The following is a 16542-nucleotide window of genomic DNA, read 5'->3' on the forward strand; positions in this document are numbered from 1 at the left end:
GGACTCTGTGTCACACAGGAAGTCACAGTAGCCTCCGAGCACCGTGACTCAACATCGGCTATCGGAATGAATCTCTATGGGTCCCATCATCCTAAAAATGATCTCCAAAGCAGCTTTGTGTTGATTCTGGGCCAAATGTCCTTGACGATTTCAGTGACCCCAAAACAATTTTAAAACCCCCTGAAAGTGTTTATTTTGTGATAGTATCAGCTGACTCTATACATTATCCTACTAGTTACATAGATTCTTAGTACATAAATACATGCTATACATGGACATATAATATCAATTTAAGTAAATATATATATAAATATTTGACTCCTTTACACATTTTATAAGCTCTTTACATGTTCCCAGCTGGCCAAAATACCATCATATGCAGGCTACGCACACACAACAAGCGTATTTATCTCAAGCACACAGCATTGTTTTGGATGTTTGGTAAGTTCCGTCTCAAAATAGGCAATACGTCACAAAATCCAACCAATCAGTTTGTGAATTTATCCCTATGCCTTTAGGTTCAGTGATAAAATTGCCAATCTGAACACTAATCGGACCAGGACTAAATGTTTTTTCTTTTTCAGTCCGGACCAAATGAACCAAACGAACCGAACTACAAGTGTGAACGCACGCTTATGCAAAAGAAGAGCAACTTTAGGGAGAGACAGTCATTATGAAAGAAGACTGCAGAGATCATGTGATCCCCCTCCTCTCAGCTACTGTAATGATGGAAATATTGAGGAAAAATTTATCCTGGCTTTAGCAGTTTCCCAGACTTTATCTGACATGCGTCTGGCCACGTACTTGGACACTTTTAAGAAAATATATACGTGACAAAGCGTATCTGAGATTGTGTGGAATCAAAGTAGGTTTAAATCATTAATTCTTTAAAAAAAAAAAAAAAAAATGATTTATTTATTTATTTTAGGGCTGTCAAACAATTAAAATGTTTAATCTAATTATTTACATGATGTGCCGATTAATCGCAATTAATTGCAAAATTAATCCAATTTGGCAGAGAAATTAGTCCCAAAAGATAATTTAAAGTCATTATTGTGTTAAAGGATTAGTTCACTTTCAAATGAAAATTACCCCAAGATTTACTCGCCCTCAAGCCATCCTAGGTGTATATGACTTTCTTCTTTCTGATGAACACAATCTGAGATATATTAATAAATATCCTGATGCATCCAATATTTATAATATTACCAAACGAGTATGAAGCTGAAGAAAGTGCTTCCATCCACATCCATCCATTATAAACGTACTCTACATGGTTCCTGGAGGTTAAATAAAGGCCTTCTGAAGTGAAGCGATGCATTTGTGTAAAATAATATCCATATTTAACAAGTTATGAAGTAAAATAGCTAGCTTCCGCCAGACCGTCTTCGTATTCAACTTGCGAAGAATGTGTAAAACTCTCGTAGTTCAAAACGCTTGCTCTGCGTCCTATGCCTTCCTATCTATCTATCTATCTATCTATCTATCTATCTATCTATCTATCTATCTATCTATCTATCTATCTATCTATCTATCTATCTATCTATCTATCTATCTATCTATCTATCTATCTATCTATCTTTCTTTCTTTCTTTCTTTCTATTTAAAAATATTTGTTCATTTAATTTATTCATTTATCAATTCATTTGTTCATTCATTTAAAAATATTTTTTAATCATTCAGATAAAACATTTCGACATTTATTAATTAATTAATTCATTTAAAAACAGCATTCATTCATTTATTTTCATTCATTATTATTATAATTCAATCATCCTTTCATCTTTTAAAAATATTTGTTCAAGCATTTCATTTATTCATGTATTAATTCATTTGTTCATTCAGTCATTCATTTAAAAATATTTTATTTAACCATTCATTCTTTTGAATCCATATTTTCTCCATATATTCATCAATTTATTCATTTATTTAAAAAAATAATTCATTAATTATTTTATAAATATTTGTTCATTTACTGATATATTATTTTATTCATTCATTGTTTCGTTAGTTTACAAATATTTGTTAAATTAGTTTTTTATTCATTCATTAATCGATTAATTAATCCATTTTAAAAATGTTATTATTTATTTATACATTTATTTATTCATTTACTTATTTATAGTTAAATACAGATGTTTTCCTTATTTGTGTAACATTTGATTTTTGGCTCACATCAATGAATGCCTTTTTATCCTATTTGCCATGTATGCAGATACTCTCAGGATTTGTTAGATAGTCGGATCAGAGTGACTTTAAGTAACGACACAACCTGCAACAGCCTCAATTTGACTCTGAGACCTGCACACTCAAAATAATATGGGCATTATCTGAGCTTCATGGATGCCTTTTGCTAGTGTTTATGATGGTTATTTTTGTATCCCTATAAGCATGCACAATTTTGGCATAATGATCATTGTATATTGCACCAAAAAGACACATTTGAACCCATATGTCTGATCGTTTGCACACCCACATCAGTTATGAGGCAGCTAATATCTGCCTGTCATTGGTTGACGAGTTTTGCAGAAATGAGAGAGGAAATGAGCTCTAGCAAACAGCTTGGATTAGATAAATGATCTGGCACCACGTACTGCAGGGGTTCCTCCATAAACTCATCCGTTAATGGCTGTATTTTTAGCTCTAATTTGCCTTCCTCATCAACATAAACAATGAAAACATTTTACGGCCTTAAAACATCCGATTCATTTTGATCTCTCAGATGTAACGCACCTGCTTCGGAGAAAAAAAAAAACTGAAATGTTGTGGTAGTTATACCATCAGAATCGTAATAAGCTATAGGCTTGTGCTAGGGGCAGAGAGTTTGGAGTGAAACTACTACTGTCTGTTTTAGAGGATGATGTATACCGAACAGCTTCAGCAATGTTTTACTATGAGAACATAATGGCAGCTTGTTGTTAGGACCAATAAATTCACCAGTCCAAAAACCAACTTCTGTTGCAATATTAATGACAAATCAGTTTTGTGACATATATGTGTAGAATATTCTATAAGAGCATGTGCTTTGGCAACTTTATCTGAGATAATTAGCTTTGACAGATCTACACTAACCCATACTTTCGGAGTTGTCCATGAAGATATTCCTTCGACGCCCCCACATCTTCTCGTTTAACCCAAATGGCAGCTTTTCAGTTGACGTTTGTAGTGTTTCTGTATGCAGTTGGAGACGATAAGAAAAAGCTCTCACTAACAGGATTCATATTTGCATAGATGCATGCTTGTAAAGGTATTTGAGGGATCATGAGAGATGTTTACAGCTTGCGGAGAAACTCTCCAAATAATATGATTAACTCTGAATGTGCCTGTTTATCTCTGAAAAAAAAGAGCATTATGTGTAGATGCGCAACACTGTTGTAGAATAGGATTTGTCAAGAAAGATTAATGCAGACAGGGTGTCAGCTGGTGAAACAGGAAGTACTGTCAACATTTTGTGACCCTAATTACTCTGGCAAGATGTTTTCTTCTTCTTTATTGCATCTTTGTGTCCCTCCAACCAGATCTTGATATTAATCATTCTAAGCAAACAGTATCAGACATCATGGATCAGTGCCTATGGGAAACATCTAAAATTCATAGTGCTTTTGCTTCAGGGGATTGTGCTTTTGTAGTGATCTGTGAGATGTCTTTGATTTTATGTTATTTGTTTGACTGAAATAATATAGTGACAGGAATTATTTTGGAGAGAGTAAGATCAGGAGATGTTGCAGGTCAAATTTCATCCCAATGAGCACCACAGCTCTGATGTTTTTAAAGGGATAGTTCATCCAAAAATTAAAATTCTGTCATTGTTTACTCACCCTCAAGTTGTTCCAAACCTGTATGAGTTTCTTTCTTCTGATGAACACAAAAGAAGATATTTTTATTTATTTAATGTTGGTAATAATAAATAAATAAATACTATAGAAGTCAGTGGCTACCGTCAACTGTCTGTTACCAGCATCTGGTTAGTTTTTAGTCTTTTTAGTTATTTTATTTATATATATATATATATATATATATATATATATATATATATATATATATATATATATATATATATATATATATATATATATATATATATATATATATATATATATATATATATATATATTTTTTTTTTTTTTTTTTTTTTTTAAATCAGTTTGAATGAATGATTCAATGACTCACTCATAAATACTTCACTTGTTTCATTATGAATCAGTGTTTTTGAACAAATCTCTTGAAAGAATGATTCAGTGATTCAATGACAATGATTCGATGACATTTCTTAACAGTCATTTGTCGCCACCTACTGGTGTAATGATGTAATCGATACAATTGTTATTTGAAGCATCAAGTTACTTTCAAAAGCTGTTTTAATTGCTACTGTAGACATCAGTGTTTATATAAACTTTTATCCCAGTACTTCTGTGATAATTTAAATGATTGTAACAGAAATAATGATCATGTGTGGTTGAAAAGACTGTTTGTAAAGCTGTTTCATACATGACAAATGCTCTCTCTGGCTCGAACACAGATCTGAATGTTCTGCTGTGATTTTGTCAAAGGTTTAATAGAAAGACGATTCGTTGTCATTTGGGAATAAGATCACGTTGCTGTTTGAATTGAGATTGCGATCTTTTAACATTTAATCATGCAGCTCTAACATTATACTGTGTGTGTGTATATATATATATATATATATATATATATATATATATATATATATATATATATATATATATATATATATATATATGAATAAATTTCATTTTAAAATATATTCAAAACAGTTATTTTAAATTGTAAAAAAATATTTTACAATATTTTTTGTTTATGCTGTATTTTGGATCAAATAAATGCAGCCTTGGTAAGCAGAAGAGACTTCTCTTAAAAAACATTAAAAAGTCTTACCGATCTAAAACTTTTGAATGGCTAAATTAATAAAACTAAATTAATAAAGACAAGAAAAAGGGAGAAAAAATAATGAGAGATTATTGTACACAGTTATTGCTGCCAGTAACTCCGGTTGATGTCTTTTCACAGATCTCCTCATTATGCGTGTCCTGAAGTGATCCGGGTGAGTATTACCTGACTGTCTGACTTTTTACTTTGTAGAAGAAAAAAGAGAATTATGAATAAAGACCTGATCTCAAATGAGATTTATTGCATGTTTACTCTGTCTTCTCTCTGGTAGGGAGAGAAGTATGATGGAAGGAAAGCAGACGTTTGGAGCTGTGGGGTCATTCTGTTTGCTCTGTTGGTGGTGAGTCATTCCAGACTTTACCTCACAGTTACCTCACAGGAATTTCTGTCAACAATTACTCACCTTCATGTTGTTCTAAACAAATATTACTTTATTTCTTATGAGAAACATCAAATATTTGGAAAAATCAGTGTATGGAAAAAAGATGAAAGACTCATGAAATGTCATTTTTTTTGTGTAAGCCATGTCTTATAAGGCCCGTTCACACCAAGAATGATAACTATAAAGATAACGATAAAGATATAGTTCTAAAAATTGTTCTAAATATAAAAGAATAGCAGTGTCCACAACACAGCTATAACGATAACGATATAGAGGAACGACATTGTTGGGAACACTTTCAGAACGATTTTTTCCCCAGCTGTTGTATGAGAAAACACTGACAGCCAATCAGAATCAATTTGAATTCAAAATGGCAGACGACATCGTGGACAAGTTGATCGTCGAGGTCCAGAAAAATCCACCGCTGTTTGAAAAGTCAAATCCCCTTTTCAAGGATACTTAAAAAAATGGATATATGGAAAACAATCGGTCATGCCTTCGGAATAAATGGTGAGAAATAATAAGGATATATGTCAGGCTAGCAAACAGTGTAAAATATAAAATTACCTCAGGTATCCAGCACTAGTTTCGACAACATTGTCTTGCTTCCTTTGAAGTTGCAGTGAAAAAGATTAGGCATTGTTTTTATTTCACTATATTGACTTTGTCAGCTAAATTCACTGTTAGATTAGATCGATTACACTAGCTATTCACTTTAAAAGGCCCGTTCACACCAAGGATGATAACTATAAAGATAACAATATCATTGGGATCACTTTCAGGATGATTTTTTTTCCCAACTGTTGAATGCTAAAAACTGACAGCCAATCAGAATCCATTTGAATTTAAGGGCTCCTGAATTTAAAATGGCGGCCAACATCGCGGAGAAGTTAATTGCTGAGGTCCAGAAAAATCCACCACTGTTTGACAAGTCAAACCCCCTTTTCAAGGATACTTTAAAGAAAATGGATATATGGAAAACAATTGGTCATACCCTCGGAATAAACTGTGAGAAGAAGTGTAATTAATCATTATGCCAGGCTAGCAAACGGAACATAAAATTACCTCAGGTATCCAGCGCTAATTTCGGCAACATTGTCTTGCTTCCTTTTAAGTTCCAATGAAAAAGACTAGGTGTTGTTTTTATTCCACTATATTAACTAAGCTAAATTCATTGTTTCATTAGATTGATTGCGTTAGCTAGATTAATTCAAAACAGATTACTGAGGACATCTGCTGGTTAAAGCTGTGTAAATGCAACAAGAACAGCAAAAACATGTTGTACACACTTTAAAACCGCAAAGCGCGAGCTTATAATAAATAGGCTGGTATCGTTTGTTGGTATGGACGTAAATATAATTATCTTCATAGTTATCATTCTTGGTGCGAATGGGCCTTAAGATTATGTGTTTAGTTTAGTCAAATTATGTAGAAAGACGCACACAACATTCATCACTCATTTTATTATGTTGCTGATTTGAAAAGAGTGATGGATACTGAAGATAATGTCATGTTTTCAGAGTGTGCCCTTTTTCATCAGAAATTATATATGTGAAAATGAACATGAATTTGTGAATGAAGGCAGGGAATTGATGTTTCTAAGTCCCAAAGACAATAATGTAAATTGTAATGAATAAAGTATTGGGCGCACATCTGCACTGCATTATTAGCAGATTTTATTTGAAATGTTTTACCTGCGCATTTGAACCGCAGCAATATCCCTGGAGTTCCAGCTCATTTGAAATGCTCTTGTTCAATTTGGAGAGTAAAATTGAGACCCTTGAGTCTGAGAGGTTTATCTCTCCACACAGAGCCACTGGCCTGCATTTTAAACCAGAGCCGGATTGTTTTTGACGTTCTAGAAATGATGACTGAGTTCTTTCTTCAGAGATTATTCAGTGTGCTTCTGTAACTTCAGAACAGACTAGAGCTGCACATTACATTCAAATCACCACTTTTCTTTTCTCTCGTCACCTCGTCTCTTTTCTTTTGTCCTCTTTTGGCTTTTATCTAATCTTATTTCATCTAATTTTGTTTTGTCTCATGTGATCTGGTCTTTTTTTGTCTCTTTTTTTTTCTTATCTCATCGCATCTCATTTTGACCCATCTTGTATCTTGTGTCATTTTCTCTCATCTCATATAATCTTGTCTTGTCTTGTTTTTGTTCTCTTCTTTCATTTTGTCTAGTTTGTCTTTTCTTTTGTTTCATTTTGTCTGATCTCAAATTGTTTTGTCTCTTTAGTTTTCCTTTTTTTTTCTTTTTTTTTTTTGTTTGGTCTCGTGCCATATTATTTTGTCTCTTCTGTTTTCCTTTCATCTCATTGCATCTCATCTCATGTCACCTTGTCTCCTATCATTTTGTCTCTTTTATTTTGTCTCATCGTGTTGCACTTGATCTTATCTCTTCTCTGTTGTTTCCTTCTCTCTGGTTTTCTTCTCTCGTCTTATCTCATTTTCTCATTTTGTCTTCTTTCGTGTCACCATGCCTTGTCTTGTTTTTGTTGATTGTCTTTTAATTTTGTCATTTATATTGATTCTCTTTTTGTCTTGTCTCGCCTCATCTTGTTTAATTTGAACTCTGCTCTTTTAATTTTATCTCTTGTCTCGTTTGGTCTTATGTCACATTTGTAACAAAGTTCATTAACAAGGGAAGAAGGATGCAGGAACCGACAAACTTTTAATACACTTTTAATCACAAAATAAACACAACAACAAAACAAAAGTAAAGTGGCAGCACCTCACGGAGGATTGCCGCATAAAAACCCCCCAAACAAACTTAAAGTCCAGGCCTGGTCCTCTCTCGTCCTTCACTGTCATCACTCCTTCTTTTGATCCTTCCGGTGTGGTGAGAAATCGAGTCCCCCCATGAATCGGGTCTCCTTTAGGACCCTGAGTGATCCTATTAGTTCAACTGGCTTTTAATGAGTAGTATTTTTAGTGCCTGATTACAATTCCTGCAAAACAACATTATCGTAATGACCATTATTGTCTTTTAAATTACATGGTACATATACTAGTATATAACTGTAGCTATAGATTGTGAAATCAAGCATTTCTCTTTCTTACCGTTTTTTAGTTAGCGTATATACTTGCATATATCTACCTGATTAGCCAGCTAGCTTAGCTTATATTTTAATAGGTATGTTTTTGCTTCCAATATAGTTCTCAATTACATGTTTCAAAATAATGATATTTGTGTGTAATAAGCATGAGGATTAATTTATTAAAAATGTATTATAGTATCACACTATACCATATTGCTATTATTATGTAAAATTAATATTAAATTACTTTTACAGAACATATTATGTTGCAACAATCCTTATAAAAAATACATTTTTAGGTGTGGTTGTTTTTCCAGTTTGTTTTATTATGCAAAACACAGGCATTCATTTTATATGTTGTTTCTGCACTTAATGTAATAAACACCATACAATAGTTAAATATGTTATAATTACTCAAGATATCATGATAACAACTTTTGATCAGGCATTACCACCTGGGTCCTAAAGGATTCCCAATTCCTGGGGTGGACTCGATTTCTCATGGCTCACTAGCTCGCTCCGTTCCCGCGGCTCTCGGCCCCGCCCTGCTTGCCACAATCTTGTTTTGTCTATTCTAATGGCATCTCATTTAGTCTCTTCTCATTGTTTTTCTTCATTCACTTGTTCTCATCTTACTACATCTCATGCCGTCTTGCCTCACTTTCTCTCGTCACCTCATCAATCTTTCGTTTTGTATCAACTCATTGCATTTATTTTGTTCTCATCTTGTCTCTTCATAACTCATTGCATCTTGTTTTGTCTTGTCTTACATTTGTTTTCTTTACTTTTCTTTTCTTTTTTACTTTGTTCTGCTGAAGTTCACTCGTTCGTCCCTTTATGAAATATATATATTGACCTGCTTTAGAAAGGCAGACGGTACCAAAACCAAAAATAAAATTGACTACTGACAGACTGTGCTTTTGCAGACTGACTCTATGCTGAATACACAAAACCCTCTCAGATCCAAAGTGATTGGTGTGCATTTATGCACTCATCCTGTCTCTTTTGTTTTTTCTTTCTTTCTTTTGTTTTTCATCAGAAATAAAAATGAAACCTCATCGTCCTCATCTATAGCATGTCAGCAGTACAGACATAAAAAAGTTGCAAAGCGAGAGTTAATAAATGAAAACTTAGCATTTATGGGTCAATCCTTTGAGCACTTTTCTTCTAATTTGTTCTATTTTCCAGCAATCCTCATTTACTCTGAATTTCTCCTCAGACTGATGCATTTTCTTTCTTTTGTTCTCCATGTCTTTCTTTCAGGGCGCTCTGCCGTTTGACGATGATAATTTACGAAACTTGTTAGAAAAAGTGAAGCTGGGAGTGTTTCACATGCCCCATTTTATTCCACCGGACTGCCAGAACCTTCTGCGAGGGATGATTGAGGTCGAAGCCGGCAAACGGTTAACGGTAAGTTCTGGCAAAATACTGAGTTTGAACTGATGGGATCAGGTTACCTATTTTCATGGGTTTAGTTACATAACTTCAGTTTCATATACATAAACTCAAATTTAATTTAATTTTAATCATGGTAAACTAACTAGTAATTTTAGTATCACCATAAAGTCTGGGCAAGAACTGCCCATTTAGACAGGCAGAGACGACTTAAAATGCTGTGTCACGAGCGGAACACTGCAAAAGACGCAAGATGCGAGCACAACAGTTAAAGACGTCCGTCTAGCGCGTGTTTACGTTGAAAAATCATACACTACATCATATACTACGCAATTCTCTGTGAAATCTGTCAACTACTGCCCAAAATCTGCAGCCTGGCACAGACTTTTGACAGCTATTTTCGACTCATGCAGAATGCAAATCAGTCAAAAGTTGTGTAGTGTATTTCTGCCTTAAAGGGATAGTCCACCTAAAAAAATTATCCCATAATTTACTCACCCTCAAGACATCCTAGGTGTATATGACTTTCTTCTTTCAGAACAACACAATCAGAGATATATTTAAAAATAACCTGGCTCTTCCGAGCTTCATCCTGGCGCTCCTAATTTTGAAGCCCAAAAAGCTCATACATCCATCATAAAAGTAATCCATACAGCTCCAGGGGGTTAATAAAGGCCTTCTGAAGTGAAGTGATGGGCTTTTGTGAGAAAAATATGCATCGAGTTACATGTTTTGGATTACTTTTATGATGGATGGATGTGCTTTTTTGTGCTTCAAAGTCATGAGCGCCATTCACTACCATTATAAAGCTTGGAAGAGCCAGGATGTTTTTAAATATAACTCCGATAGTGTTCGTCTGAAAGGAGATAGTCATATACACCTAGGATGGCTTGAGGTATCTTGTAGATAATTTTAATTTTTGGGTGAACTATCCCTTTATGTTGGACAACATGCTGCAGATTATATTCCTTTGGTTTCAAATGTCCTCTACGTGTTTTTCATGTATGATAAATTCACATTTGTATACTTGAATATGAGTTTCTCTGGTGCTTCCTGACTCTCTAGCCTTAGATTCAGTGGGGAACCTTAATACTGTCTATAAAGAGAAAGTGGGGTTTGAAGTTTGATGTGCAGATAGTAAAGCTAGTCGGACAGTTCAAAGGTAGTGCGTTTATCAGCGGTGAGGTTGTGTTTGGAGATCACCTCAGCATGCCCAGACACATCTGCTATCACAGTGACCTTTCTCTCTTCACAGAGAATGCACATTTTAACCAATAAAAAGCTGCTTTTGACTTGAATAAATGCTAAAGTCAGAGTCCTTCTGGACCTGCTATCTGTCAGTTGTTGGATAGCATACTTTGACAGGAGAAAGAAGGGACAGAATATTTGCTGAGAAGATATAGAATGCCATTGAATCCAAATCATGAACACATCTTGGGTCAAACAGTCTTTTTTCTTGGTGCAAATGGTCAAGGGAATTCTTTGTGTTTATGTTTATCATGAAAATAATCATATGATGCAAAAATGCTTAATTTTCTTTAGGCAAAATATAACACTTTTTTTCCCTTTGGTTTCGGCCTGAAATGTCAACGTGACCTTGAGGAAGTTTTCACTGTTAGAAATATGTTCTCTTCACGTGGCGAAGGGACATCGACCACCTCTGTCACATTCACACAGTCAGCAGGCAGACCCTTTCAAGACTGCATTTCCATGGAAACACAATTCAAACAGGAAGTGGAACTCTGGACCTGTGTGAAATTTCTGAAATAAGCCCTTTATTTTTTTCCTAGACTACAAATGGAGACTTGCTGAGGTCTCCTGGTTCTCATAAATCAGTAGAGATCTGAACAATTGCCTATATTCAATTGTATCTCATTTGTTTCTTTTTATTTTTTATTTCAACTTGAGAATTTTAGGAGTAATGTCTGAGAAAAACACACAACAGGATGGCCTACAGTGATCTCGCTGTACTCTTGCAGAACATTGTCTTATCACATCCCACGTCTCGTTAGCTTTTTCTCGTTACCTTTTACGAGTGTGGCATTTTAATGAGTCAGGATGACTCTCAAGGACAAGCAGGAAACACACGTCTTTAAGTCATTGATAGAGTTTGATAGTGCGATGAATTGTGAAACACTTTCTAATGTATCTGAGAAAGCCATTTAACAATGCATGTTCGTAATGAGCAATGCAATGATTCACTTTCCCAATGCAAAATTAACAAAAGTTAATACCAGACAGTGAGTGCATTTACATGCACGTTGTAAACCCAATTATGCCTAATAAGCCGACATTGCAATGCATTTACCCATTTTCCTTTATCAGAGTAAGGTCATAAATGGCTTAAAGGGATAATTCACCCAAAAATGACAATTCTGTCATCATTTACTCACCCTCAAGTTGTTCCAAACCTGTATACATATCTTTGTTCTTTGCTGTACACAAAGGAAGAACAAACATTTGGAAGAATGTTTGTAACCAAGCAGATCTCCCCCACCCCACATTGACTACCATAGTAGGAGAAAAATAATCAATTAATCAATCAATCAATCAATCAATCAATCAATGCTTTATTTCAGTTACCCGAAAGCGATTTTAACACTTTTAGTACTAGTTTTAGCTTGTGTTAATAATAACAACACATCTCTGGCTAAAGTTTGTAAATAAAAACCTAGCACCTCTAAAACATTGGGCCTCATTTAAGAAACATGAAACAAATTATTTGTAAAAACATTCTTACATAAATTGTCACATAAAGCTCAAAGCGAAATTTACATATGAATGCTTTTACTCAAGTTTGTTTGCATAAAAACACCAAGTGAGGCCCCATATTAAACAAACTTGGCAATCAAAGTTTTTAAATAGTATCTGTGCATTTTCTTAGTTAAAGGTGCAGTAGGTGATCTAGGAATGCTAACATTAGCCTGCTAGCATTGAAAGCATACGATCTCCCTGCATATCACCGCCCAAAGCCACGCCTCCTCCAAAACACATGAACGCACACATACATAGCTGCTCTAGGCAAAGCGTCACAAGAGACTGCTTTATCTACCTCATGTCTCAAAGAACATACCATTACAATAATAATGAACATAATCAACTTAGAGAGCTTGTACCTGACTGCTGCAGATTCATGTTGGTGTTCATACATGGAAACGCATAATTTCGAGTCTGAGGACGTGAACAGCTCTGGTTAGAATGTCACAGGTTGCCATCTCTTAATTACGGTAGTTATGGCGTGAGCGCAGCATAAGCTTGTTCTTTTTGAATCAGTAGGACATGTAAAAGGTGGCTATTTTTTTGTTTGTGGTGCTCTGTGACTGACGTCTGTCTACATAAACTCTGAACACCATGAAACGCGCTGATGATGTATGATGTCTGCGCGAACAGGGTGCGCGAGGGTATGTAAAAACATACGTTGACAGGCAGGTACATCATATTATTTCATTTTGACCGAATATAGAGATTAGATGAACATTTTATGGTCATACGCCTTCCACAGGTGATATATTTATAAAAATACATTTAGACTGTTTAACATAGTGATTGCTATCAGGAAATGAGGAGACTTTCAACCAGTATAATGAAAAAAATGTTTCTGTAGAGAATCACCTATTGCACCTTTATTTATATCTCTTGAATGAAAATCTTTATTAAATCTTTTTTTTTTTGTTGGAGGGTGTTGCCACATACAAATGAACATATGTGTCTGTGTGTGTAATATTAGCATATGTAAAATATATATCATAAAAACAGATGATTGAAAAAAACAGTAGACAGCAGTTGTGACCCCTTCAAGCATAGATATGCAAATAATAATTGGATATCACTGCACCTCTCATCTGTACACACCCAGTAATTTGTCATCACATGGTGAGGCATCCTCTTTCAGATTAAAAGTGAGCGGTGATCTGTGTGTCCCGATTACCTCTCAGCATCAGCCCTTCTTTCACTGCAACCCTGGACTCACTCCTGTATTAATCTTGTGCAGCCAGACTTTGGTGTGCTTGATGTGGATTTGCGGTCTCATGGCCTTCACTTACACGTTTCCATGAAGGTCAGGAGACTCTAGGGTGTCCCATTTGTCATTTTTTTTTTTGCAGCCTGTGTGCTCCCTCAGCCTGCAACACTGGACTTCACAGCGAACTACTTCCCAACACTCGATGATAGGCACTTTAAAAAGCTGTTGATCTGTGCAGCATATTTTGGTCAATATCCGCCCTTTTATTGTGGAAGAGACTGTCTGAATGACATGTAAAGGCCGGAACACACCAAGCCGACACCGACGAACTAGTGGTGACGAAAGCAGACTGACAAACCAACGCTAGACAGCCGACGGCCAAGTAGCATGTCCATTCTGCGCCTGCGTGAGATGAAATGCCTTTCCGTACCAGCAGGTGGCAGTATCTGAACAGCCAATCAGAGTGATCAGATGGACCGACGAGCTCCGATGCCGATGGGGGGGGGGATAGTAAATGACATCCTGGGTCACTAAAGACACAAGATATGCTTTTAAAGGTTAAAATTATTAAAAAAAAAAAAAAAAAAAAAAAATCCCTGATTATGAAATTTATGTACAGGGCAAGGGAAATGTTTTTGTCAGTCAGTCATTTATTTATTTATTTATTTATTTATTTATAATTTTGACTAAATTATTGTTTTAAATTTATAGTCTTAATCAAAATACAGTATATATATATATATATATATATATATATATATATATATATATATATATATATATATATATATATATATATATATATATATATATATATATATATATATTATTTTTTTATTTTATTTTTTTTCAGCTAGTTGCCAAGGCAACATTTCTCATTTTCATTTTATTTATGTACTAAAATGACTAAAACTGAATAACAATGAACAAAAACTATATATCACAATGACAAATACACAACAAAACTACAAAAACCTTTTACAGCACTAGCCTCAAATACCTTATTGCTTTTATAAAACGGTTACCACACAATACAAATATTAAAGCCAAAAACATGTATCAATGCAACTTTCATGAATTAAACTTTCACTAAAAACCTTCCTTACGCCGGAAAAAATTGTCCGTGACCGTGAACAGCAACAGAAGTTACATTATTACGCCATTAGATGGCAGCAAAGACTGTCTTTATGAGTGTGTCATTCAGTAGCGAAGACTTTTACATTGAGAAGATTGAATTGTTGTGAACAGGGAACAAGACGCAACTGACAAATGCTTTAACTAGCGCTGTCAGTCACGGGAAAACACCTTAACTGTTAAAAGGACAAGATAATACATCGGACATTTAAACAGATTTTTTTATTATGAACATAGGACTGACCTGAAGGAAAATGCTAAATATGAATGCAGGTAATAAACTCGCTCACTCAATCTCTTTCTCACAATACTCTTCTACATACTATAGGAAGCTTCAATGAACAATATCAATTGAGAACATACAGTTTACGTTGCTAAGGGTGGTTGCTAAGGGTGTTGTGTAGTGATACACAGAACCGTTGGGTGAAGCGATCATTATTCATATCGTGAATAAAACACAGCTATTGACCAATCAGAATCAAGGACAGGAACTAACTGTTTTTTACATTTTTAAAATAAATTTGTTTTTATGTTTTTTTTAAAATTATTTACTTATATCATAGACAATATTCTCTCATTGTTTCAATAATTGCTGCTGTTTTTCTGCTGTGCATCTAACAATCTCAATGTGTCGTTCTCTTACAGCTAGAGCTGATCCAGAAGCACACGTGGTACATGTAAGTGCTGAAATCCCATCATTTTTTTTTATGTCTGGAAACCATACTTGTGACATACAGAAACAGAATGACTAGAAACGGGATGGGCATTAGGGACGGATAGATGGGGATCAAATGTGTGTGTGCTTCTGAGAGTGAGCATTATTCTGTGTGAGCTTGTATGCGTGATAAATGGCACAGACCCCACATGTCAGCAGCAAGGACAAATTTCCAGAGCCCCGACAGGGATTTGCTGTCCACTCGCATGCTCTCGGCATTGTCGTCTGGCTTCCTCAGGAGAGAGAGAGAGCGGGCAGACAGCAGGCGAAGGTCGGCCTGACATGCTCGTACCGTGGCCTCCTGTCTGATGCCTCTCTGGGGTCAAAGACATGGCAGACACACTTGCCTGTGTTTTTAAGCTGACTACTTATGTTTTTAGCTGCTCTCATATACACCACCATCTTTTCTAACAGATGGCAACAGCAAATATTTGGAATAGATCTGAGGAAGAAGGTTATGAAGACGCTTGTCATGGATTTAGGGTCATAACAAGCTGTAGTTGTTAGGATTGTGCTCTAGCAATGCTGAGAATGTGATTGTGTTGCATTATTAAAGGATTAGTTCACTTTCAAATTAAAATTTCCTGATAATTTACTCACCCCCATGTCATCCAAGATGTTCATGTCTTTCTTTCTTCAGTCGAAAAGAAATTAAGGTTTTTGATGAAAACATTCCAGGATTTTCAATGGACTCTAAAAGGTCAAAATTACAGTTTCAGTGCAGCTTCAAAGGGCTTTAAACGATACCAGACGAGGAATAAGGGTCTTATCTAGAGAAACCATCACTCATTTTCTTAAAAAAAAAAAAAAAATTATACATTTTAACCATAAATGCTCATCTTGAACTAGCTCTCTTCTTCTTCTTCTTCTTCTCTATTTGAATTCCAGCAGTATAGACACTGCTAAGTGTATTACTGCCCTCCACAGGTCAAATTTTGAACTAATTGTTATATACTTGCACTGGCATATTATATATGACAATTTAGTTCAAACTTTGACCTTA

At 34.9% G+C, this 16542-nt stretch overlaps 1 protein-coding gene across 6 annotated transcripts in view; it reads left to right on the plus strand.

Moving 5' to 3' along the window:
* brsk2a (BR serine/threonine kinase 2a) overlaps positions 1 to 16542 on the plus strand; it is a 282035-nt gene that overhangs the window by 229397 nt on the left and 36096 nt on the right. For all 6 annotated transcript variants that reach the window (XM_048158768.1, XM_048158769.1, XM_048158772.1 and 3 more), the window contains 4 exons: positions 5029 to 5062; positions 5180 to 5248; positions 9598 to 9744; positions 15470 to 15501. In XM_048158768.1, the coding sequence (XP_048014725.1) occupies positions 5029 to 5062; positions 5180 to 5248; positions 9598 to 9744; positions 15470 to 15501 (282 nt within the window). The remainder of the gene's footprint in view (positions 1 to 5028; positions 5063 to 5179; positions 5249 to 9597; positions 9745 to 15469; positions 15502 to 16542) is intronic.

This window comes from Megalobrama amblycephala, linkage group LG15, assembly GCF_018812025.1.
Source record: "Megalobrama amblycephala isolate DHTTF-2021 linkage group LG15, ASM1881202v1, whole genome shotgun sequence".
In the NCBI taxonomy this organism is placed as follows: Eukaryota; Metazoa; Chordata; class Actinopteri; order Cypriniformes; family Xenocyprididae; genus Megalobrama; species Megalobrama amblycephala.